General features: G+C 35.5%; 1 protein-coding gene across 4 annotated transcripts; it reads right to left on the bottom strand.

Annotated features, from left to right (window-relative positions):
* Positions 1 to 1,276: 1,276 nt before the first annotated feature.
* On the bottom strand, positions 1,277 to 26,115 carry LOC130992538 (uncharacterized). Of its 4 annotated transcripts, XM_057917205.1 has the most exons (27): positions 25,642 to 26,115; positions 24,634 to 24,793; positions 24,081 to 24,173; positions 21,607 to 21,709; positions 21,286 to 21,457; positions 14,284 to 14,458; positions 13,636 to 13,764; positions 12,913 to 13,506; positions 12,176 to 12,814; positions 10,580 to 10,645; positions 10,245 to 10,349; positions 9,936 to 10,172; positions 8,893 to 8,940; positions 8,607 to 8,753; positions 7,873 to 8,037; positions 7,728 to 7,790; positions 7,228 to 7,338; positions 7,044 to 7,127; positions 6,917 to 6,964; positions 5,841 to 5,915; positions 5,223 to 5,318; positions 3,583 to 3,663; positions 3,438 to 3,509; positions 3,018 to 3,062; positions 2,812 to 2,895; positions 2,628 to 2,731; positions 1,277 to 1,996 (listed from the first exon to the last, which is right to left on the bottom strand). In XM_057917205.1, exons 1-27 carry the CDS (start codon positions 25,845 to 25,847, stop codon positions 1,897 to 1,899), a joined length of 4,002 nt encoding a protein of 1,333 aa, XP_057773188.1. In that variant the 5' UTR covers positions 25,848 to 26,115; the 3' UTR covers positions 1,277 to 1,896. The 4 variants fall into 4 exon arrangements, with proteins under 4 accessions (XP_057773188.1, XP_057773190.1, XP_057773191.1 ...); XM_057917207.1 differs by lacking the exon at positions 25,642 to 26,115 and having other exon boundaries at positions 24,081 to 24,154; positions 24,634 to 24,774; XM_057917208.1 differs by lacking the exons at positions 1,277 to 1,996; positions 2,628 to 2,731; positions 2,812 to 2,895; ... (17 more) ...; positions 13,636 to 13,764; positions 14,284 to 14,458 and adding an exon at positions 18,535 to 18,853 and having other exon boundaries at positions 25,642 to 26,112.
* Positions 26,116 to 26,713: the final 598 nt, after the last annotated feature.

Below are 26,713 nucleotides of genomic sequence, written 5' to 3'. Positions count from 1 at the left end.
ATATATATGTTGTGTTCATAAAGCATGATAGCAATTAAACTCGACCTCTCATGGTGGCCCGGCCGTACACACGTGATGTTTAGGATCATATATATATATATGTATGTATGTGTGTATGCATGTATGTGACAGTCTACAACTTGTGATAGAAAAACAAAATAAAACGGCATATAAGCAGCCAAATATATATGATGAGTGGCGACACATGCATTTGGAGACGGAATCGGAACACACTATCTAAAGCTGCAAGGAGATTTCTGTGGTGGTAGCCTGCGATTTTTCATATCGTTATCGTGTTTGCAATGTTAATAAATTTCTGGTGCTTCCCAACCCGTAGACACATGATATCTTTCCAGCACAACTCAAATGAATCTATAAACCTATGTGTTGGCTATGATCATAAGATTCAATGTAACCATCCATAACAAAGAATTCCATCTAAAAAATAGTTTTTCATAATTATATCGGCAATAATTCGAAAAAGGAGGATTATTCTTGGCAGGCTCAATTGGTGACACAGATATATGGAACAAGAACACCCTATATTTAGAGATAATGATTTTCTTCGTGTACATCATATGATTAACATTTCACTAAATATTTCTAGTCCTGAATGGCAACGAGATTGTTGGACATAATGTACATTTTAGAATAGTATTGAGACACTATCCCACTCCAGTTTCTGAAAAATAGAACGACTTCGTTTTGTTGCTGGAAGTCGAATTTTAATTTTTTTTTTTTTTTTTTAAGATTCGGATAAAATGGAATAGTAGGTAGCAACATGAAAAACTCATCGTCTGCTTTTCATGAGACATGCAATATTTCGATGTCGGATACTTATACAATATTGGGTACAAAATTGTTAGTTTTGAAATGTTTAGACGTTTCTAGTAGCCTCAATGTTGGGATATTATCAACGTTTTCCCTCTTTATACCAAGAATTTTTGGGCTTTGACTCGGATTTTCTCGAGCCTTTATCAACTATTGAACTCTGATATATTCAATTTAATTTTACTTGCGTTTACCTTCTTAATGCAAAATTCCAGATAAATAGTCCATGTGTTGTTGAATCATAACCATCTCCTACCTATACATCCTCACGATTATAAAGAGAAAACATAGGTGTTATTTGTAGTATCAAAATCTTTGCAAATGAAATAAATAGTGGTAAACATAATTTGTTAAATTGAACACTAAACATAATCCAACCAAAAGGAAACAGTAATCCAACAAAATCAATCAACAATTTAAATGAATGTTCACGTAAGATTTCGCACAGCATGAACATACACATCCATTCTAATTAAATTCTAATTGCAATTAATAAACCCTAATTGAGGTTAATATGCCATATATATACATATGATCCAGCTCTACCATATTGCATTTATAACAAGAATTGCCTCAGTAACTAATCATGGATTTATCATTCAAACATCCTAGACCCTATAAACGACAATTCTATTTGGTTTGGAGCAGATGCAGCTAAATAAAAAAGAAATTACAAAACAGCAACTCCTTTAGCTGCAAATCAAATAGACATCTCCAAGGCGCATACATTTGAAAAAAATAAGAGGTTATTGATTACAGAGAATGCCTAGAGAAGAACAAATATAACTGGAAACAAACAGATAGAGGAGGAACCATCAATCGGCTCTGAGTTATCGGGCAGGGGAACAGGAACCACCCACCAAATATACGAGGCCGGAAATTCCACTACGGCTTTTAATGCAAAACAGCTCCGATGCAATGCTGCCTGTCCTGCTCCGGAGTTGAGGTGAACCCCGGTAATGAGCACACGGAGTGTTTTCTTTTCGCAACCATATGAATAATGTGACGTGATCGCCCTGATTGTTCTTCAACCTGTACAACTTCTGTATTCTGGTTTTGCTTGTGTCACGTAGACGTCGGGCCATCAGATGCGTGCAACGATGAAACATCGTGTGGTTGTGGCATGTGTGTTTCAAATGCAAGGCCGAGAAGCACTAGGGTCGTCCTGCCACAGTTACCAACTTATAAGCTTTATTACGAGAACAAAATGATAGTCATGATCACATGCTAGTAAGGAAATACAATGCATACAACACATGCACGTATACGTGGTCTTAGTTTCTTTGTTTCCCATTCTTCTCCTAGAGCACAATCAATGCATGCACTACCTTGGTTATAGTGAGAATTACACATACACACACCTAAATACAGGAACCCGAGATTAACAAATCAATGTAACACATGAACAACTGCATTCAACTAATCTCACTTGATACTTCACCTATATATATATATATATATATTCACGTACGTGTATATATACACATATATGGTGGGCTGTAACAAGGGGTTTAGAAAGATTTCTGCTTCTAGTGCAAGCTTTCCCGTCTTACTCTTTTAACAAGTCTAGGTAACACCTTTACTACCTTGTTTGGAGAGGTAAAAGGGGTTTTAGTTTTGCTAATTCTATCCATTTTGCCCATAAAAATTGCATAGATTTTCTTGTCTCTATCATACGCACTCGAGAAGGGTAAAATAATATACAGTTTGAATTGTCAAGAGACTAAGAAATGCTAGACAAAACAAGGCTGAGAACCTCTGCACAGTTGGAGGCCACCTGCACAAGTTTCACATACCTAGGCACAGAGGTTTTAATACTGGTTTGGTTTGCGAAAGCAGCAAGTGGACCACGGAGATTTGGATACTTGCTTAGAGCACTTTCCAGCTGAGGTGATGGCAGCTGCAAGCAGATATATAGACTTTGTATGAAAATTAAAAGGGCAAGGGACCACAATAACGAAACAAGCGAACCACAAATACCTGTAGCAATACATGGAAGGAATGTGGCTGTGTTTGAGAGATACATTTCAAGAAGCCGACCCATAGTTTTGGCATTCTCCAAACCTGCCAATTATCAAAAAACAAAGTCGGTTTTCTCATATTTCCTCTAACCACGGACGTGATCAATGATCATACAACTGCTGAAAAGTTAGCGAAATAGAAACTTCACATTCTACTTGACATACCTGCCTGTTCACAAGTTTGGACAGAATTTCCATAACAAAATCAACCTGTAATCAATCAGAATGGTAAAATACCAACAATAAATTGGTTTTTTATAAATAATCAAACGGTGGAAAACAAACTGAAGCAAATAACTATAGCAGCCATGACGCAATCCAGGCTTTATCAGTGAAATTACAGCCAGCCAGGAATTTAGCAAAGAAGATGGTCCAGAAAGATATGAAATAAGGAATCATTAGAAAGCACACTAGAAATGCCATTACAGGCTATACAGAGACTAGGACTTCACCTAGCATATATTCCAAACACAATATCCTACTAGGACCAGTGGTAACTTTAGATTAAAAGATTATAACCTAGCATATTACAGAATGTGATTAAAATAAGGCCCACAAGACAGTTCGAGAGGTAAATGAATTTACCAGTGTCGGAAAAGCATCAATTGCTTGGATTACAGTTCTCATGAAGAGCAGTGGAAGTGGAGTTCGGTCCACCTGAAAATGCAAAAGAGCAAGTTGATACGTGTCACTGGGAACACTTGCATTCATGAAGAAAACCTATAAATACCATCTGGTTTAAGGCCTTTGCCAGGACTTGTTGTGTAAAAACTGTGCGCTGCTCAAAACAAGCTGAGCAAGTATCCGTGATCTGAGAATGATTACATAAGATTATTAGTATACATGATAATTCACCTACAAATTTATACTACAAATTCCCAAGAAATTTATCTACATCAGTCATCACACAAAGTAGGCAACCAAGGAAATAGACTTTTATGGAGACTGGAGAATCATGGAAAAATGAGCAACTTTTACAGGAAAGACAGGTGCCAGACATCTATTCCACATGTAATATTGAGAATCTGGGTCAGCTGTTTAATAAGAGTAAGGTGCATCTTAATACAAGAAGGGTAAATATTTGATTTTGTCCCAACGTATTAGCTTTTTAACGAAAATGTCTCACCTTTAGGATAAGTGCATAGAAGTAGCCATCGTATCAGTTTTCGATTATTTGTGTCCCGAAAAAAAAACCGGCGCCTGAGTGTTGACGTGGAATGTTGGGAATCCAAATTGGCAAGTTACATGGAAATTATGTTCGAAATATTAATAAAAAGAAAAGAAAATGAGATATAGGAGGGCAAGGTCAGAGCCGAGAGCCAAATCTAGGGCTCAGGGGGAGACTTCGCGCAGATGACGACAATGGCGGCTCTGCTCGCCGTTGTTGCTGTTCGCACCGTGAGAGGATGAAGGCGGCAACCTTCGTCGAAATTGAAGGCTGAAGCGGTCACCAAAAATCGAGGGAGAAGGCGGTGAATATTTAGGGATCTAAGGTTCATAGATTAGGGTGAAATAGAGGGGGAAATCAAGAAAAGAGAGAGAGAGAGAGAGAGACTGAGAAAGAGAGAGAGACGTGAAGTCGGGAGACGAGGGCAGGTGTGGCGGTGGCAGCGCGGCTGCTTTTGCCGAAGAGGGATGAAGGCGGGATGTTGTGTGTGTCTGTGGTGGGTGGATGTGAGAAACAGAGAGAGGGGCGTCGTTTCACCGAAGAAGAAGTACTAGGCGGTGGCAGCACTGGTAAATTTTGGGGATCTAGGGTTTAGATTAGACAGAGAACAAGAGACAAGGGCGTGAATTGACCTGCGACGACTATTGCCGCGGAAGAAGGAAGGTGGCGACGGTGATTTAAGAGAAGAGTTCAGGTTTTGTTTGTGGTGGACATGGAGAGAGTCAGAAGAGGGAGCCCTTGTGGTGGCGGTAGCCGTAGCGGCGGCCGCTTCCGCCCAAGAAGAAGGAGGCAGCGGTGCTGTGTGTGTCAGTGTATCCATGTGTTTATGTGTCCATGTGTGTATCTGTGTGTGCGTGTGTTTGTGTAAAACAACACCGTTTTGATTACATGGCTTTTTTTTTTGAACAAAATTTCCACGTAACTTGTCAATTTGGATATCGGTGTTCCAGGTCAAAATTTCAACACAAATAATCAAAACTGATACAATGGGTACTTCTATGCACTTATCCTAAGGTGGGACATTTTTGTTAAAACGTTAATACGTTGGGATAAAATCGAATATTTACCCATAAAAGAATGATCGAAATCCTTGTAATTATTATCATCAGGTCTACGCGCTTTTTCATATTATATGAAACTAAACTTTTTTAATTCACTAAGAACAACGAATTTGCAATTTGCAAGGAGGCTCAGAGAAACACCTTTTTCAGTGGAAGAGATTCTCTCTCAGGAGAAATGTCATGGATTGCCACCAAGACTTCAACAGGCGTTAATGCAGGACCTGTATGAGCAGAACCCTGTCGACAAAAGCAGATACTGAAATCTTAGAAACAAGAGACATGAACTTAATTAAAATTCAAAAACTTTTTTATCAACAATATGCATATCATATTTACTTTTGCACAACAGATGCCAAATGTCAACGATCAATACTCAATCCCTCAAAACCTACAAGATTAGTAGACTAAGGATTGATTACTACGCCTATTTTCAATTGATCATACAACTTTGGTTTTTCAAGGCGAATTGATCATACAACTTTGATTGGACTGAGTTGCACCACAGATAGTGGATCTACTTTGATATACTTCTCAATATTTGGTTGACAGTTTACAAGGTCTTTTAACTACTTGAATTTTTTTTCAGAAGTTCAATATTTTAGTTATCCAAATTTCGAAGTATCAAATCTAATGTATTCAATAGTGTCACAGAACAGAAGGATTGTTCTAATTTCTTAAAATATGACAAACACAATAAATGCAACTCAAAGAAACAAAAACAAATAAGTAGTCCTAAAAACTTATCAAACTCATATGTACCTGTAATATATGAGCCAGTGCCATCTGAAACTTAGGCAAAGGAAGCTGGACAAGCCGAGGGAAAATAGGTAAAACCTGGCACCACAAAAATAATAAACTACTGTCTTTTTAAATCATTACAATGGTAATGATTTTTAAATGAAAAACAAAAAGGAATCTAAACAAAGCAAATTAAATTATTTTTGAGAGGCAATTTTCTACTCTTTCAGTAGTATCTAGCTTGGGGCCTTCTCGTGACTTCTAACTGATTGTAACAACCTATTGAGTAAAAGTCCACAAGTCCAAGACATTCTCACAGACTAGTCGGGTAGGTATCACAACTATAGAATAGCTCACAAAATATATATCAGTGGTATCTATTCACCAACACTCACAAAAAGAGAATAAAGGCCTAAAAGACCTCTACAATAGATAAAATTGAAAAGTGAATAGGCCAAGAATCCTTTCTTTGGTTATTCTCGCATGTGCAACAACCCTAGATTTCAAGGAACAAATAATAGTAATACTAACAGATCAGAAAAGGGAATATAGATAGGGAAATTTTTGGTCAATTTTCACAAATCACACAACCTTTTCAACTTTATTTTTTTTTTAAAGGATAATGGTTCTCCATTTCCCCCGTGGTGACTCAAACCCTCAACGTGTTGGTCAATAAGATATTTCCTATTCCAAAATGCCAAGACTTGCTAAATAATCAAGTATTCGAACTGATGTTTACCATGGAGATTCATGCACTCAGCGTCATATATTGACACTCAAAATAAACATCTCTATGGACCTTACCAATAGACTTTTATGATTTGCTGTTTCTCTTTCTTTTTATTTTTTGTGTAATGAAAAACAGAACTAAGAAATTTGTCGGACAAAAAATCATGACTCATCAGATACAAATTCTTGCATATGGGTGTTCAGTTTCTTCTTTAGCATATGTTCCATGTAGCCATAATTTCATACATACTGGGAATGATTTGTGCCGCAACATAAAATTTCAATGGCAAAAAATGTAAAAGAACCACAATATTGAATTAAATCCTCATTATAAAAGTGAACTTCAGAATAGAGGGTAGACTGTGCACCTCATCTCTAGAAAAAGCTGATAGGATAGGAATAAGAATAGTAGCATCCTGCAAGACAAAAATCTCATAATGACCAAGAGATCATATGGCTAAGTAATAAGCAGTAAAGGCACAAAAAGGGAAGAACCTTCAGCCTAGTTTCATATAAATGTTTAACAGTCACCACCAAATCTGTAGGTGGTGCTCGTCCTTCGGACAACAAATGAAGAACCTTCAGGTAAAACGAAAATTATCAGCATTTCAGGAAGAGTAAAATCAAGAAGAAAATGCTAGAGAAATAAGGACGATTTGAGAAGACAGGGACAAACAACCTGTGTTAACAAATCTTCACTCCCTTGGGGTGGATTTGATATTATATGAAGCAATTCTGAATACGACGACCCCAGAGCCCTCATCAGAACATTTATATGACGATGAACAGCCTACACAACAATTTTTTTTTAAAAGGGCTTGCTGAACAAGGTCAAGCTATTAAAAGCTATTAGAAATAAGTGCACTATAATGCAAATATGCAGGAAACAGCAACAAACTCCGACTAAGTAAAGCAGTAAGTAATCTTTTTATAACTGATAGTATTTTGTTTTTCTTCATCTAGTAAGATCTACATATACAAAAATCAAACTTGCAAATAACAGCTTCACGGTCAAATAGTGAATAGAAAACTAGAAAAAGCAAACGATCAGCATGATCCCATATATAACATCATAAATAGATGTATAGAAGTCGGTAGTTTAAGTAGACAACCATTAATTTTGAGGTACTTCACTGCATAATTAAAAATGTTCTTAAACTAAATATTACTGATAAAGACCTGCTTAACAGCCTTCGAAGCACGCACGTAACTGTCAAAAACCAGTTGAAGAAGAACAGGTTTCTACAAAGAAAAAAAGGAAACATCAGAAAAGGATGAGAAAAAATATGCATGATACATCACTTCACATATCACCACCACCAACCTTAGCACAGAGTGCAAAAAACAAGGACATGAGCCTGTGAGCTTGAGAAAATATATTTGATGGATCATCCAGGGCTGCATCCTGGACTCCTTTTATAGACTCATTTGCTGAAATCCCAGGCTCGGAAACTTGAGAACCACTAGTCGATGTTTCTGCACTTTCTACCTATAAAGATGTTGAATGCAAAGGAATAGTTAAAAGGATATTACAAACGAGCAACAAGTACTACAAAAAGTCAATAAGATTATGTCTCATTTGGAGAGAGAAAGTACCTACTTCAATCTATCCTTCAGGATGTAAGTGATTTGTAGTATGTGGTTATGAATAGGAAAACAGGTGCAATTCAACTGAAAACTCTCATTCAATGATACAGAGAGCGGAAAACTTTCTTCAATTTGAAAAAACCAATGAATTATCCATAACAAGTCTCCTTAGCATAATTTACTAATTTTTTTGGTTGAATGAATCACATAAACATGGTGTTTGCAGAGATATTCTCAATAGCACACAATTAATAAATCTTTCAAACAAGGAAATCGATTTTCCAGTAGACTAACATGAAACCAATGCAAAATTAATTTACAACATGTATTACATCACAGAATAACCACCCCAAGTATAATTATAAAGAGAAAATGGAACAGAGAAAATCCAACCAAAAAGATAAAATTAACACATCACTTGTCCTAAAAGTAAAGTAATAGATGAGAACAACAAGATCACATGTAACGGACCTGTCCTCCAATTCTTCTGTCTGAATTTGCAGCCTCAGATAGCAATGAATCTGAAGAATTCTGATCTACAGCTGACAAAAACATGTTTTTTGCAAATTGCTCGATGCTATCAGAAATATAGCTAACTGCGTATAGCTTGTTTGACACCTGACAATGGCACAGATAGACAAGGGGGAAAAGTTTAGAACAGAAACAACTTCAGTGCAGAGCTCCTCACTGATAATACACTCTCTTAAGACAGGCTCATAGACAATGGCAAAATAAGATAGATTGGCAGCTCCCTCACCAGGCGTATAGCTTTAGCCTGGATATCATCCTTTGGGTGCACAGTACACTGCCAAGTGGAATTACGAAGTTAGGGAGGGGACCAATTTGGCACAACCAGCAAGAAATCAAAAGCTGGCAAAAGAAATTGTATACAGATTATGCTATTTTGAACTAGCACAAGATGGAAAACTATATCCAAGGTTGATTTGGTATCATCTGAAATGCTCGATTGGGGATGCCAGACATGAATACATAACTACTTCCAGGACACAGGCAAAAACTCTGAAAAAATTCAACATAACTGCAATAACTGCTAAATAGAAGAGAGTTCAAGATAAACTATGACATATTAGGAAGTACTCGACCAATCAGGAATTCTTCTCCGAAATATTCTATGCCTAACATCAAACATGGTAGATTCACTTCACCTATGTCAACCAGCATTGTTCACGATCAAGAAATTACAAAAGACTGATTCCGCATAACAGTCTTCCAATATGAATGATTGCAAATGAAAAGGTGACTAAAATGAGCACCTATAAAGTTATATGTTGGGGATATATGTTGATATAACTATGCAATAAATAAGACCATCTTTTGTCAGAAACATTGATGGACTGACATGTGAAAGTCTAAGCCTCTGTAACATTTATTAATGAGAATGCTAAAAAATGGGCCACAAACCCCATACTAGCATTCTAGATTATCTCTCAAGATTCTAATATTCCAGATTTGAACCCAACATATAACTTTAGAAATTAGAATTAAGTTAGTATTTAATTTTTAATAGATAAAACTCTCCCAACTAAACCCAGCAAGTCCTAGTTTTTCATTTCCTACATGAATTTGTGAAGAAATACAAGGCAGCACCCAATCAGTTGCCATGCATTTTTTATTTTAGCTGAAGAAGGCAAAGATTCTGAATTCAAGACACCAAATGGCATCAATTCCAGAGTAACTAGTTTGATAAGCAAACAAAAGGACAGAGAATTCTCATAAATATATCTAAATGTAAAGATATACAAGATGTTACTTCTCAGCATAATATCATGAGGGAGTTACCTTTAGAGCTATATCTAGACATGCTTGGCGAATGAGAGGACGACTAAGAATTAAGCTCCACACTGCACCAAGGCCCTGAGTGACACGATCCCCATCACGACCATCAATTCCAGAATGACTTTTGGTACACATGTCATCCAATATCCCCAATACGGAATCAGGTATGCATGGAACTTCTCCAAGAAGTCGACTAAAAGACTTGTTAGATGCTGGTAAATCAACTAGCAAAGATTTTGCCTGCATTTGAAGTTCAAATTATCAATTTGGTTTTGGGTGACACTAATATAGATAAGTTGAAAGATCTCCTACCACTCCCAAAAGGAAATTCTCATATACAGCAGCAGCAGATGATGCAGAGTCTGAGATCACAAGACTATGGAGATGATATAAGATATGCAACACGAGCTCATGACCCTGAGGACAAAATTATCAAGAAAAACTAATCAATAGGACTTCAAAAATTAATGAGCAAAACCAACACAGCTGACTATCGATTCTTTTTCAGAGGCAACATTGATGTGAAGGGTAGTAATACTTAAATCTATATCACATAATTTCGGTAAGAACAAGATTGAAGCTAGAATGCTAGGAGTGAAGAAGAAACAAGCAAAAAACCAGGTTCATGCTAAGGGATCGACAGAGACCTTTTGCTGTTCATAATCTGATATGATAAGTTTCTGCGCCATCCCAATCACATCACTAGCATCAATCTACAAAAAAGCAGACACAGCAAATCTCAGGACCACTTATTGAAAATTGAAATAGATTGTTAGTACCAGAATGTGCAGAGTTTCACTAAAAAATGTAAATAAATGGCAGAGATGCAGATTTAAGGAATCCATACATTGTTGTTTCTGCAATCTGCAAATTCTTATTCTTCTTTTGAAAAGTTCAAATTTTAATAATTACAGTGGTAGTATGGGAAACATATAGCTACAACAAAATGTAAAACATAGATTAGTAGTTCGTTGTTCCAATTAAGCAATTTATTTTTCAGTTTAACAATGATGGAAGTAGAGCAAGGGGCAAAACCATCAAAGATCATTTTGTATCAGGACATTATAATCCAAATAAACAAATCATTTGATCTGTATGCCTCAGAACCAATCTCATGTAAGTATCAGTATAAATCACAAGATAGTAGATTTCTATGACCACAAACCACTTTGAGCAGACCATCGTACTTTCGTTGCTAACAGAGAAGTAATGCTGAATGAAATGTAAAGCTAATTACTAAAACAATTAGATACTTTTTGGTAATGAACTTTTAGGTCTTAATAATCTCAACCATTTAGTTCACAAGCACAAAAGGTTCTCTAATCACACTTCCTCGAAGTTCATCCATGCATAATAACAGTTATAATAGTTTCAACTGCTACATGCACTACATTTTATCCCCTTCACGATAGAAACTTCACACTGTAAAAGCAATCACTACAATATCCTATAAGGAAGATGATTATACTTCTAAACTATTAACCAGCAACAATCCACATTGATAAACATACAGAATCTGTCAATGCTACTTTTCCAGTGTTTGTAGCAAGAAAATAGGCACTTATTCTAGTCTCTAGATATGCATCAAACATTAATTCTGATGTAATGTGAAGAACCCAACCATAGTCGTGGAAGATTCTACATGTTTATCAGTGTAAATTGTTGTTTAATTGTTTAATTATTTTCCAAGCAGACAATTGCCCGTGAATTCCTTTAAATATGAAGTTCCTATTCTGAAGGAAATAAAATGTTTGCATGTATCAGTCTGAAACAATTGTAACTCTGTTATCATGCATTGATAAACTTGGTGATGGGACTTTGAATAGATAACTTTTTGTGCTTGTGAACCAAATAGTTTCGTCAAGACCTAAATTTATTGCCAGCAAGTAGATTTATTTGCTCTAATGATTGAATTCACTGTTCTTTTAGTAATTGCTTCTCTGTTGACAGGATTAAGATAAATCCAAACTTATCAAGTTGATAGAGTGTTGCGTTCCTCCTCAAAGTGGTTTGTATTCAAGAATCTACTTTCTAGAGAATAAACATTTACATTCAGATTTTTCTCATCAATCAGCTTTCAATGACTCCAACTGAATAATATTTCTATTAAAACATGAAACTATATTAAGGAGGAGAGGAAGTTCATGTTACGCGATATTGGAAAGCTAACAGAAAAGGAGACTGAAAGTGAGAAAACAATTTCACTAAAACAACAAATTAGTCAAGGGAATCATAGGGCATGCCTGTGCAAACAGTCGGGCAACCAGTGCAATTTGTGTTTGTTTAATATCTGTTCTCTGTGAACTCTGGTACTTATTAATTATCCGCTCAAGTGCCAATCTTCTTGCATGTATTTGATGATCTTCATCGAGCTCAATGTACGAGGGAAGCCCTGGCAACTCAACAGATGCACTCTCAGATGCTTCGACATTTGAAATATCTGGCAATAGTTCATCAGATTCTTCTGATGAAGGGGAATAAGCCTCATCAAGCATGGTTACATCCATTGATGCATGAGAAACAATGTCCTTAGCTTTGCTATTAGATAGTGAAAGATGTAAAGAATTGTTTGCATCCCTATCTGGAGTGATTACATTGGCATCAAAATCATGGACTTCCTCTTTCGGGATAGACTCATCAAGTTCAATTGTCTCTGGGGAGTCTGGCAGATTTATGTCAGTTTGAATTGTGGGCATCAGAGGCTGAGGAGCACTTTCAGGCACAGATTGAGGTACTGATAAAAGTACACTGGAGGAGCTAACAGGATTGAAATCAGACTGTACAGCTGCATGTTGGATAGTACCAAAACTATCTTCCAAAACAGATGTTGGAGGCACATCAAGAGGAACCACCAAGCGCCTAGGATCAAGGCGACGAGGATCCTGGAAAGTTTATCGAATGTTAAGGAACAGCTAGAGACGAAATAAATAAATAAGAATATATAAGAATGAGGCTCCCCTCTCACCAAGAAAAACCTTACCCTTCGTGGATCACGTTTAGGATCTGTAGATGGATTAGCAGAAGCAAACGGATCTGAAACAGCAATGCTAAGCGTGCTCAGTGATGAAGCAGGTAATTGAGCCGCATGGTCCAAAGTCTGGGTAGAAGTTGCAAAACCATTTGACACAACTACCTGGGCAGGATCACTAGTGTCACTAGGATGATTCGAAGACGAGTTACCATATCTTGTCAATGGAGGAGGATTCTTTGGCAAGTGCCTCATATTTGTGATGACAATATCAGCAAGTAAATCGGCATGAATATTGGATATTAGAATTTCCAGAGACTCAACTCCTCTTTCTCCTTCTGCAATTAAAGCGCCAATCATAGCAATCATCTGCTCAACTGGAGTCAGATCCCCATCCAACACAGGTGGTTTAGCGGATATACCATTGACATGATCCTGACCAGCATCACTACTATCAGCAGTGGCAGTTGTATTGTTATGAGGACTGTGACGGAACCTCTTAGAAGAGGCATCAAAGATATTATTCTGATCCTCATTGTCCAATGGAACTGTCCTTTTCTTTGTCAAATCCCCTGAAATATGCAACTGACTTGACAGCTGCTCATCCTGAGGATAAAGGCCCAATTACAAAACTTGATAACATATATATATACATATATAAAATATATATATTAATATCAGCAATCAAAGAGACCGAGAAACACAGATTTTCTCTTCTTCCAAGTCCCTATATACCTTATTGAACTGAAGATCGCGTGAAGCACGCTCATTGTTTCTCATGATTTTATCTATTTGTCGGATAACTTGATCAGCAGCATCTCCAGCATTCATTGCTCTTAACTCTTTAAGCAATTTCTCTCTTGACTGGAAAAAATGAACAATTTCAAAGTAAGAATTTCTAATAGTCATTGATATTTTCTTTCTAAATTGCTTAAGGTTGATTAGCAACAGGATTATAATCTTAGAGACTTGGTGATTCTTGACAGAAAAAATATTTCATTCGTTTCACAGCTCTCAAATGTGCATGATATGTCTGCATTGACACTAGAATTAACCGAGTGTTCAATTTCATCGCAGACGAATTTCACCTTACAACCTTATTTTGATGCGTTAATGAACTTGTGGTGGAGAGGTTTATGAATTCCTGATAATGGTATTTCCATTATAAAGAATGGAATATAGAACATAGCAACTGCCTCAGATGGCTAAAAGCATCCATATAATACAATTAGGATGCATGTTGGCATGACATTTTTTGAAATTACAAGTGTTGCTAAATTCTGTATAAATATGGAGTGACTGATCTGATGCTTAGAAAAGAATGATGATACAACACAAACATCTCTTAGAAGTTACAAAGAAGTAATATAATATGAACTCTACCTCAGTCATGAGAGGATGTGTACACCTTAAAAATCCTAGGAATGCAGTTCTCAGAGAATACTGAATGCTGACTGTATGACGGCCCTTAGCCATCTCGACACCTGGACTAAAATCAAGCAGTGCCGTCAAGACAGTTTTGTAGTAGACAGGCCTTTTCCTTGCAATAGCTACAAGACTGAACATACCGATGTTAGATTGTGTAGACAGATCGAGCAAGTATATATCTGAGAAAAGGTTACTATTTTCTACCAACAAACTCATGCGCATTAAAGATAAAAAGGCATCTTTGAGATGTGACACAAAAACAATTACAACGATCACAACCTATGGTAGACGCTTGATTATGCACAGGACAGTGACAAAAAGCAGCTCCAATTAGACACAAATGGCTCCAGTCGCAAAGATTAAAACAGTATAATACACACTCAATTAACAAGTATGAGAAGATAGGTATATATCCATGATATTAAGAACAAATTAAGATTAAATGAACCAAGAACAGAGATAAGTATCACAAGAATCTAACTTATCAAGTAGATTCCCAACAATAGAACTATATGATGTTTCAGTCCAAGTAAGAAACATTTCAATTGTTAGGTCCTATGATGTACACAACATCTAATTCCAACAACCCTCACCTTGTACATACTCTATCCTATCACTCCTAGTTTGACAAACAAACAGGGACAAAACAATAGGTTACTTTCATAAACCAAATAACTGATTCATAACCAAAACAGGACATCCCAAAATCAATACAGGAATCTGAATGAATGATGTGTATATCAAATTATTCACTACCATCATATAAACCTGTCAAATGGAGGTCAAATGAAATTAAAGCAGGAAAAAAAAATCAGAATTAGCAAATAAAGGAATAAAAAAGATTATTTATATAGAGATAGAGAAAGATAGCAACATCAATCCTACTTTCTGCCTAGAAGTTCCCGAAATGAAAAGGAAAGTCAACAAAATATCTACCAGAACAAATTTGTCGAGGAAATAGATAGTAGGGTAGCAATATCCTTCTCTAAACAGAAAGCACCCAACTGAACTGTCATGGACAGCAGATCACGAATATCAGATATGCACTATACCATGCGATCATAACTTCAGATCACATCTCTTCCTACCTAGTTACTCTATGAAATAACACTTAAACTGATCGTACCTGCTTATAAAGATCAGTCAGAAATAATATCTGACAAACAAGTCATAGATCACAATCGCATGGAAAGGAAAAGGCCGATTTGCACGCATTCACCACATAAACAAAGAAAGTCACATATCATCTTCCTTTTCGGAAAAGACCATGCATCATTATATCCACAGAGAAAGTTCTCAAGTTACATCAAATACAAAAGAAGCTAACCCTTGAGATGTACAGAATCAGTATACTGCCCCAAGTGGCACAATAAGAGTATTAGTCTAAGCTCACCCTGTTGGCCAATACCCTTTGAGGATAGAAATACTTACCAAAGTCAAGACATCATATTTATACCAAATTTTAGAATGCAATACCGAAAGTTTAGAGAACATCCCAGACTACGTGAAACTTTTGTTGACTTCAAATCCACAATGGCCACTAAATAGCATCCTGATCACGATGCCCAGCAAATATATAGCTTTTCCTAACTTAAACAGATCATGGACTTCATACAACCCAATTAATATCAGTAACAAGAGATACGGTCATGGAACCTCGCAAATGATATACAAACCCCCCTACTAATCATGTCAAACAAAAATCCTCGGGTAAACCAAAAAGAATGGCAAACTTTCAAAGCAGAACAACAAATTAATGAGGAAACCAGTCCATTTTTTCCCAAGTAAGGTTAGCTCTAATTCAGTCATGTTTAGTCAGACCTTAAGCTATATAAGCTATTAAAGAGACACTCTTACTGCGAGCTATTTACCAAAATAAACAGAAACTAAATTTAACTGATATTTCATTAAGGAATCAAGTAGCTGATATCTCATTACTGCTTAATGTACAGAAACACGCAATGTAACCTTGCCATTAACTGCACAAAATTACAGTGAGAAATATTATTAACCTGCCAATCTAAGTGACAAATTCATAAGACAAATTTATTCAGACTTTCCATTTAGTTGTCTGAATTTTAACTAGTGGGTAAGCAGCCCACTCTAATATTTAATCTTAATCACAAATAACCAATCTCCAATAACATCAAAGTAGGGAACAAGTGCAAATGGCATAGCATGCGAACATGTACTTTAGATCTTTTCACATGAAAGCGTTATAAAATAGAGCTTGTCATACAATGCACCAGAACAAAAGCTTTTACAAATTCTTTGCAACCTAGATAATGGGGAGGATGCTTTCAACCACACCAACGATAATTTAAGCATTAACTAAAATATCCAAGATGAAGGCTTATAAAAACACCACAATGACTAATAGCACATTTTCTCCTGCTGATGAAACATATTACAATTTTAAGTGTTCAGCTATGGTTTAACAACATGATTCAGATCAACAAAATCACTTCTTCTGGTTACCCATAAATTATTTCTAACTTGATTCTTCAGATTAATGTATTAGGTCGAGTAAAGTACGGCGACTCTAAAATTTGAATAATTGTTAGTGATCCCCCAGAGAGTGGAAGAATCAGAAGCTTCGGTTTGTATACAAGGCACAGTCAGGGAACCAACTTTTAGCTCCATTAATGAATGTATGAGACAGAGTCCAACAACAAAAAGTGTCCTGTATGGTTCACCTTCAGCATAATAAATGATAACATGAAAATTAATCAGCTCCTCTCGCTTAATACATATGACAAATATCGATAAATCCCGAGCAAGCTATAGCACATGCAATTGCTATATTACTGGTTCTATTTTCCTCGAAAATTGTTTGTGCAATGTAATTCATTTTTACAGTAGAACTTTATTATTCTTAGTACAGGTACAACCACGCATTGCATTTATGCAACTCATCATCAAAAACACCATGCCCGACCTATGACATTTAACACAGAGACATCTCGAATACTGATGAATGTCAAATATTGCTACAAGAAACCAACAAACATACACAAAGTAGTGTTTGCTATGAATGCAGCAAAATAACTTAATTATCCAATGAAAGCAATGAAAAGAAATTGCATAGAAGCACAAGTCATGGAGCAAACGTACAACAGCAACATGTCATAACTTCATTAGCATACCTACGAATTCTGATTTGCTAAAATGCAAATGATCCACAGATAAGTTCTATCCAAAGACAAATATGCATGAACTACAGCATACTGTCAATTGATTCAAGCAAATTATATGATTCCCTTTGGCCTGTACAGAAAAATGAACTCAATTTGCCATCCCATGATCGACATAATGTTGCTTTTGGAATGATGTATATAGTGGTTATGTAACGGCAATGCTCAGTCTTTTGGTACCACCCTCAAGGTGTTTTGTGTAATTCTTTAAAGCCTTGAGTAGCTTCAGTTCAGAACTAATTCCACACATAGCACAATCAAAACAAAATCACACATTGAAGAAGGCACATGCTCTGAAAGTGCAGATCAGTGACCGTTAATTTCCACCTCACCCTTGACATTTTTCAGGATATGAAACTTATCACTTGCTAGGAAATGACTGATATACAGCTTGACAATCATGTGCTCTTCCATTCCAGTCAAAAAACAGAATGGCTCAATTGATAAATACAAGCAAAGCAAGCTCATTCATCTTGATCTTAAGCATAAATATTTCCAAGTCTTCTTCCAACAGCTTGGATAATTTAATATGGTTGAATTCAACCACATGTATTATAAGATAAAGAGTGTTTATATTAATTAATGGATTATGTCCAGAATTTTCAATTTCTTCATTATTAGATATATGAATTTGATTGGCAGAACTCTCATATATCATTTTAACATTAGTTAAAGGCAAATTCATAATTTAGGAGAAAACAGTAGCATAATTCATTAACCAAAGAGTTCAATTAAATGACTAGTTGCACATGCAAGGCTGATGAGCACATTAGTTATAGCTACATTCAGCAATGAAGGTAAAGACTGCATGACGAGCCAGCCACCATAGGAAAACTGAATGTGCCTGAGAAATTTGGTGTTTGGATCAATCTAAATTTACCCAGACCATATAACTGTAGAAGTTTCATCAGGAAGCATCAGCATATATGTTCACAAGAAAATGGTGATATGCATATCTGCATGAGATTTGTTGCAAAACTAAAGTGATTGTTAAAAAAGAACTCACGTGATATAGAAAAGCACAAACACTTATATACATCAACAGAACAGTATTTACAGGTTGCACATGTTGCAACCATATGTTCATACAAAAGATGTGCTGAATTGGTGAGGTATTTTGTTCTCACAAAACAATTATATACAATGCAGTAGTTTGCTTGTCGAAATGGTTTTAGATCCAATCAGATGAAATTATCCATGACCTAATCAGTCCTATCATACACCAATGTTGTTGGCATCAGCTAACGCTTACTTCCCTTATCTGAACCACCAATTCAGCAGTCCCAGGCAAACTGCCATTTAACGCCACGCTAAAAAAGCTGGACAGCATGCTGCAATGATAGCATAAAAAAGGCAGTTGAACTTATACTAAAACAAGTTGCCAACTTCAGTTACCCCTCCAGAAAAGAGGTGGCCTTTATGTGCACTCCACTAGATGCAGATTACCTCATAGGTGCAATTTGCCAGAAAATCTACATCAACAAACATTTTAGCACCTTGCTTGTTGTTTGATCAATATAGAACATGCTCCTAATAAGTAAGACCGCATAGTTGCAAGTCATAACATATAATATTACTTCAACAAAAGATGCAATCATATGGTGATAAGGTTCAACAAGTTGCATAGAAGGAAATGAGATATCAAAAACTGGGTAACATGAAGTTTTATTTTAAGACTGGAAATATCTTGCATATAACACTACTATACAGAAATGTAGCCTTCACATCCAATCCACGATAAACCAGAAACGTACTGTCAATGTCACTACAAGTGAAAAACACACTAAAACACATAACATGATGAGAAACAGCCACTTAATAGAATCTACAGAGGTTCAGATATAAGCATGCATGAGTATAGAAGAAAACATTATACACACAGGCGAAAGAGTTAATATGGTTACAACACAAAACTTGCAAAGGAATACACCATACTCAGGAACAAGTCTTTTTGAGAATACACAACTGCATATGTATAACGATTTTTTTATTTGAGAGGGAACATATGCATAATGTAATTATATTATGTAAACACAAGTAAACATCCACAAATAAATATTTGCACAAACATATTAGATCATATTGTTAAAAGAACAAAGAAAAATAAAGTAAACAGAATTAAATATTAAAACAAGAAACCTATAAACATGACCGTAAATAAAAATAAATTACCAAAAAGAGGAAAGCCATAATTAACTAATCTCTAAATAAGCTAAGGTGCACTTAAAATCATATTCAGAAAATTGCACAACAGCCATTAGAGGTCAACCCTTTCCTGTCAAACCCTACATGCCCAACAAGTCAAATTATTTTCAAGACAGATCCATTAATCGCTTTCTTGTTGTTTGGTTAAGTCAACAAATTAGGACTAAGAGAAAAATGTAAACGATGACACCACAAACCATGTGAAAATAGGAAACATAAACTAATCAATATATGATATTTTCTATTAAATAAAAATTGTATTAGTATCTCGTATCTTGGAATGTCACTTGCCAAACAAACTAATTTTTCATATCCAAGCCTATGGGGGGTTTGGATTTGTTTGATTGATTTGAATCATATTGTAATTATTTAACTTAGTCTGTAGCACTTAAGAAAAGCATTTATTTGTATTCATGCTATCATCTAGAAAGCTCATCTTGACAAATTGGTAACTAATTCATAAGTTCTCACATGATGAATGAAAGATAGCAAAATTCCACTATGTTCCTAATCTTAACTCCCTCCATCCCATTTCACTAGACCTGTATTCCTTTTTGGGCTGTCCTATTTGACTTGGCCTATTTTTTTTGGGGGGGTAATCACTTTACACTACATTAAATATGGGTACACACACCTTTACACTACAATCTTACTCTCCTAAATAACCGTGCTGAAAAGAAATAGGCTAAGTAAGTTGGGACGGAGGGAGTAATTGTTATCCAGGATAATTTGGTTGTATAGCTAACTACATGTATAGAGAAATGGGTCAAATCAGACACAATATAAAGATCCCATTTTTTATCCCAACAGCTTCAAAAAAGAAATGCATATACACACCTTATCAAAAAGTATCAGAACCAATAAAAACTGCTTGCCCAACGGATTAAATAAAGCAGTTATACTTTTCTTGTTTTCTTTCTCCTTTTTTAGATATAATAAGAGCACTAACATCAGAACTCTAACAGCCCAATTCTCATATGTAAATCAAGAAAGAAGAAAGCACAATTTTTTTCTCGATCATCCTCACGGTGGAAAATAAGACCTATCACCAAGCAGTCTCCTAAGCTACCTAATTTAGCACAAAAAGTTTATAGCACCCAATATTGTAATATGATGCATTCCCGCATCCTTTATCCCGGATAAACATGTAACCCGATTTCTAGAAGCAAATTACACTTTGTCTTAGAATCACATCTCATGGGTGGACTATAAAACTTTAAACAAAACAAACACCAAATATGCAAGACATAAAATTTTATTTGTTTTGAGTATTTTGCAGAAGTGCTTTGGTATTTGGGAATGACGTATTAAAAACCTGATATGATTGGTGGAAGTATGTCGGAAAACATGAAGTATGTTTCACAGTTTTCGGAATAAAAACAAACACACAAGTCTTTCTCTGACCTATATTATTTTTATCATAACTTCTAACATTTTAAGCTCTCATATCACCTTTCCACTCATTCTTGATTAGATCAAAGCAAAACTAATAAGTAACATCACATAGTACTCCACATGTTATAAGATGCATATTGAAGGTCAATAAGAAAAAGCTCACCTATTGACAGCAGTAATTGTCACGCAACCGGGAAAATTACTAGCTGATAGCAACATATCCAATAAGACCCCTAGATATCTATTTGCATCTGATATGAGTGCAGGAGGATTCAGAATAGGATGACTATCCGCTATCCATGAGACATTAAACATCCTTCCTTGCCTTACCATTACTACAGGCAAAGAAAAATTGAAAGTGTCATGGTTAAAATCAAAATAAACCAGAGAAAAAAAATATAAAGCTATAAAAGAAAAGAACATTGATAAAAGGAAATCCATAGTGAATACTTTTCAATTAATCCCATTAAAACAATGCTCTTACCTTCAGGGTTGCACATTTCAAACTCGTTTGAATCCAATGTGAAGCATAAAATAAATGTTTCAAGAAACTTTATCGCTAACAATTTTGGACCAAGAGGCCCCGCCTGCAAAAAGATCCAGAAATCAGCCACGATTACTGAAAAAATTCAACTACAGAAACAGGACAGAAGCACACATATCTCCCCATAAGGAGAATTCTAGATACGTTGGTTCCAGAAACTTGGGTTATGTGAAGCACAGGTTTGTACACCACTATTGCTGCTAAGTGGTACATTTGATGTTAAACCAAAACATCTCTATAACCTGATTCCAGATGTCAGAGTATCAATACTCACAAATCTTTGAAAAAAACTGATATGACATATGAATACAAAGAAACTCTACTTGCCTTCAATTAGTTAGGCTCAATAGTTTAACATAAGAAAAGGTTACTTGTCCATATACAACACATATCAGCTCAGGGGCGTAGCCAGGGGGGCTGAAGCCCCCTCCCAAATTTTGAGTTTTTTTTATAATATATACTCCCTCCGTCCACGAAATGAGTACCCATTTGTGGACGGCACGGGTTTTAAGAAATGTATTGAGTGTAGTGTGAATAGAATAGAGGTCTCATCTTTTTTAGTGTATTAATTAAAGTGTTGTGTGGGGTACACTTGCCAAAAAGGGAAATGAGTACTCATTTCGTGGACGGACGAAAATGGAAATATAGGTACTCATTTCGTGGACGGAGGGAGTATATGTTTATATTATAAAAGAAATTTGTTTTACAAAAGTTGACTAGCTTGTTATATTCTTCCATTTATAATTAATTTAAGGATAATTGTGTTATTTAAAACTATATAATCTATAAAAATATTATACATTATTATCACTATTATGCTTGTCTTGTAATAGAAAATGCCTAAAATGGATGGAATGCCCAAAAAAAAAAATTGTTTGCTATTATTATTATGCTTGTCTTTTATTACAGTATTATTGATTCTAGCTTGTAATTTATTGAAAATATATAATTTATGAAAATATTGTTCGTTATTATTGTTATTATGCTTGTCTATTAATAAAAAATGCCTAAAATGTACGAAATGACAAAAAAAAAAGTTTGTAATGTATTGAAATTAATTTGTAATATATTGAAACTATATAGTATATGAAAATGTTGTTCTTTAAAATTGCTATTATGCTCGTCTTTTAATAAAAAATGCTTTAAAAATACATAATGTCCCAAAAAAAATTGTAATGTATTGAAACTAATTTGTTATATATTTAAATTATATAATCTATGAAAATGTTGTTCTTTATTATTACTATTATGCTTGTCTTTTAATAAAATAATGCCTTAAATATACGGAATGTCCAAAAAAAAATTCTCGGGGGAACCCCGTGTAAGTTCAGCCCCCTCCCAAATCAATTCCTGGCTCCGCCACTGTATCAGCTAATGTGTAAAAGAACAAACCAGGTGATGACAGTATAAGAAGAAGCTATCACGCGTAATTGGAAAATTTGGGTTAAATCTAGATGTGACAGCATGCATCTAAAAGGCACTCCCAAGACATAATAAGACAGAATATCAAAAGTAGTAACACGGATAACAAATTATGCTGTGTAAAGAGTTTTTGCTAATAATATTATCAGGAACACAGAGCTGTATGCTGTAAACCATAGTGGTTTTTGTCGTATACTTATGTGGACGCTTGGCTCCTAATTATAGGGTTGGTTTATGGCATTATTAAAAAAAAATGTTTCTTATCCAAAATATAAAATAACAAATAATTCCTTAATTCCACTGTTGTCCTGTAATTTTCAGCTTATGTAATCTCAGTTTAATTATGTGTTTCATCCTTGCTCTTTCTTCATTTTTAGTTTACATTCTGCATCTTCATCTATTAGAGCATTTGGGATGTATTATACTTTTGGCGAGCAATTAGCATGATATCACCTCATCATAATCTCCATTTTAACAGGGGAGAAAACAGATTAAATATCATTAAAGGTTGTGGCGAAGAAAAAAACAGAAAATACATAGCTAGACTGAGAATTGCATGAACAAATACATGAATGCTTATTTAAGTTATCTGATATTCACATTTCCTGTACTTCTGGACAAGTGTATACAGCCAATAACTTTAATTTCCCACATCAAGAGAGATGACTATGTGATTATAGAATGGTCAACCATAGGAACAAAGAACTAAGAGGGATTTTGGTATGGGGTTCAGAAGAGGGAACAGGAATGGCAGATATGTAGTTGCTTGGTACAAAGCAATCATTCCGCAACAACTACTTCTAATCCCTAAAAGTAGGACCATTGGGCTAAATGAAAAATCTCTAGCTGAAAATAACCCTGCTTCTCATCACACGTAATCATAGGAAACATAATGCAAAATTATGCATAAGCACTACAAAATGAGATTGTAATAATTGGCACCTTCAGCAGTAAAAGTCTAAAAGACATTATCTCAACAACATTAGACATACCTCAAAGATAATTCCCAAAACAGCATCCCTAAATTTTATCAGCCCTGTCCAAAGCTCTTCAAGCCACCTCTCAACTATACCACGCCGTTGAAACTATAATGTTTTAAAATACAGCTTTAAAGTTTCATACATATACATGAGCTTGAATTATTAATCCAATAGCACAAAACAGATGGAAGTCAAGGTAAATAAATAAAGGAGGATTTTCAAACACAGGTCATACTGTATGATATGGGGGAAAAAAAACTGAGGAGCCACCACAAGATAAGCCTGAATTATAATGTTCAGAATCTTTTCCTGATAAAAAAAAAAAAAAAAACATTTTTGTCTTCATACCATTGTGTATAAAACAACTATCATTGGCATAGCAACTACAGAGAAATCATGTTCATAATTTAATGAAATGATTTTCAGGTTGCACAGGAAGACAAGAAAGATATGCACATGCATGCAGAATTAAAGAATGCACAAAGACACAATTCCATCCACAGCTAAAGACATGAACATGCACACACACCAACAAACACGCAGAGAGAGAGAGAGAGAGAGAAACCTGCAATGCCAACTCTTCCAGCACGCTAGAGAAAATTTTTGTGCCAGTGATAATAGATTGCTTTGCAACAACGGGATTATTATCTTTCAAAAATGTCAATAAGACAGGAAATAATATGCAAAGATGTGTGCTTGTTTTGGCCCCAACCTCATCAATTACCCTGTCAACCAAAATTACAGTTAAATGGTGAAGCAAACTAGTGACAGTTATCCAACAAAGTAGAACTACCGAAATATGCCAAAAAACTGCAATGTTAATGCCCGTAATTGAGGACAGCTTCCAAGAGAGACATATCAAAATAAGGCCTCCGGATGGAAATGCGACGGTACATTACGCTGCATCAGTATTTAATTTTTTTTTAAAAAAAAGGAACTTCCCGCTAAGAAGTACTAGACTGAAAATGATCACACAAGTTGTCATGTTAACAGTACACGCCATAGGAAATGGTTGATGATATTATATACTCCCTCCGTCCCTTAAACATCTTCCTCTATTTCTATTTTGGGTCGTCCCCAAAACATCTTCCTAACCTACTTTTGGAAATAATTTCATTCACTATTACTCTTACAATCTTCACGTTTTGTGGAACCCATTCTCCACTTATCAAATACACAATCAACTTTTATTAAAACCCGTGCCACCCTCTCTTAGGAAGATGTTTGGGGGATGGAGGGAGTATTCAAAAGCTTCAATTTTGACAGTTAAGCCAGGCTAGATAATCAAAGGTTTAATGATGTATCTAACCAGCGAGCTTTACTTGATAGCAAAAAGGGGCTCAATTCATAAATTAAGACATATCAATTGCATTAAAAGCAAAAAAACCCAGCACCCCACACATGAACTAGTAGAATCTAACCATAATGTGGTTTGCACTGCATTAAGAAACATTAAAACGAAAACAGACAAACAGAAAAACTTATACTAGTAAATTTTAACAACTGCACTCCCCGACAAAAAATTGAGCCGAAAAAAAGAAAAAGAAATAAACTTAGTGCATGAATTACTCACTCAAGGAGATATTTCCTGACTAGCGTTTCAGGGGAAGACTGAAGCTCGGCCAAGTAAGGAAAAAGCTCCGCCGCCTGGGACGGCTCGACAGAAAACAAGATGTCTTTGGCCTGCTTCAATGACGATAGCTTGACGGCCAAATCGCCATGGTTGTTCGCCGCAGCGAGCAGGGAGAGCGCCTGGTCCCTGGCCAGGGCGCCGGCCATGTTATTATAGATTGAGAAAGAGGAAAAATCCTGAAGTAGGTAAAATTGGAGTTAGTGTAGAGAAAGGGTTTCTAGGGTTTTGAATTGGGGAAGCAGAAACTCAGATTTGGAAGGGGTTGGGACTTGGGATTATTATGATATTGATATAGATATAGATGGGGACGTTTATGAACGGAGGAAAGGGCTGCGGGCTTCCTAATTTTTTATTTAAATGGAAAGGAAATGAGAGCCGGAGGCGGACTCTCCTCATATAATTCGGATGTGTTTGGAAACGATGGCGGGGGTTTTAATTCAATATTTTGGGTGTCTTAACCAAATTGACTGTAAAACGAGTGGCATTTAAAACTAGGAATATCAATCTAGCTCAAAACATGTGAATGAATAATTCGACACCTGATAGAATTGGCCTGAAAATAATTCGAAACTTCATAGGATTGACCCGAAAAAAATGTGTTTGTGTGATTATATAAGATTTTTCTCATTATTTAATTTTCAACTTCATTATTTTGATTCTGAAAATTAGTATAATACGATATATTTTCTAAAATCAAACCGATTTATTTGTATAAAAGAGCACTTGAGATCTAGTGTGTATTATAATTGGTGTCCTATTTTGTGTTTCACTTTTTTTTTATGTATTTTTTAATTTTCTTGCACCATAAACCCTATTTTTCTTGCATATTTTTTCTCCAATCTCAATTTTTATGCTTTAATTTAATTTTGTTATTATTAACTATAATGTGTATCATTCAATTATTGATGTGGTGAGTTTTAGCCACAACAAATCAAATCATTAGTCTAAAGGGGAAAGACGAAGAACTTGGAATTAAACCGAGAAAAATAAGAAATTTTGATAGAATCTTCGA

This window comes from Salvia miltiorrhiza, chromosome 7 (assembly GCF_028751815.1).
Source record: "Salvia miltiorrhiza cultivar Shanhuang (shh) chromosome 7, IMPLAD_Smil_shh, whole genome shotgun sequence".
In the NCBI taxonomy this organism is placed as follows: domain Eukaryota; kingdom Viridiplantae; phylum Streptophyta; class Magnoliopsida; order Lamiales; family Lamiaceae; genus Salvia; species Salvia miltiorrhiza.
This window is presented reverse-complemented; position numbering and strand designations above follow the sequence as displayed.

Bases quoted from the DNA above. Each gene is read 5' to 3' on its own strand.
- LOC130992538 (XM_057917205.1), bottom strand. From the start codon at position 25,847: ATGGCCGGCGCCCTGGCCAGGGACCAGGCGCTCTCCCTGCTCGCTGCG. The intron at 14,459-21,285 runs GTGAGCTTTTTC...CGGTATGTTCAG, and splicing joins ACAATTACTGCTGTCAATAG to TCTTGTAGCTATTGCAAGGA. The intron at 8,038-8,606 runs GTCCGTTACATG...ACATCTTTATAG, and splicing joins ACAGAAGAATTGGAGGACAG to GTAGAAAGTGCAGAAACATC.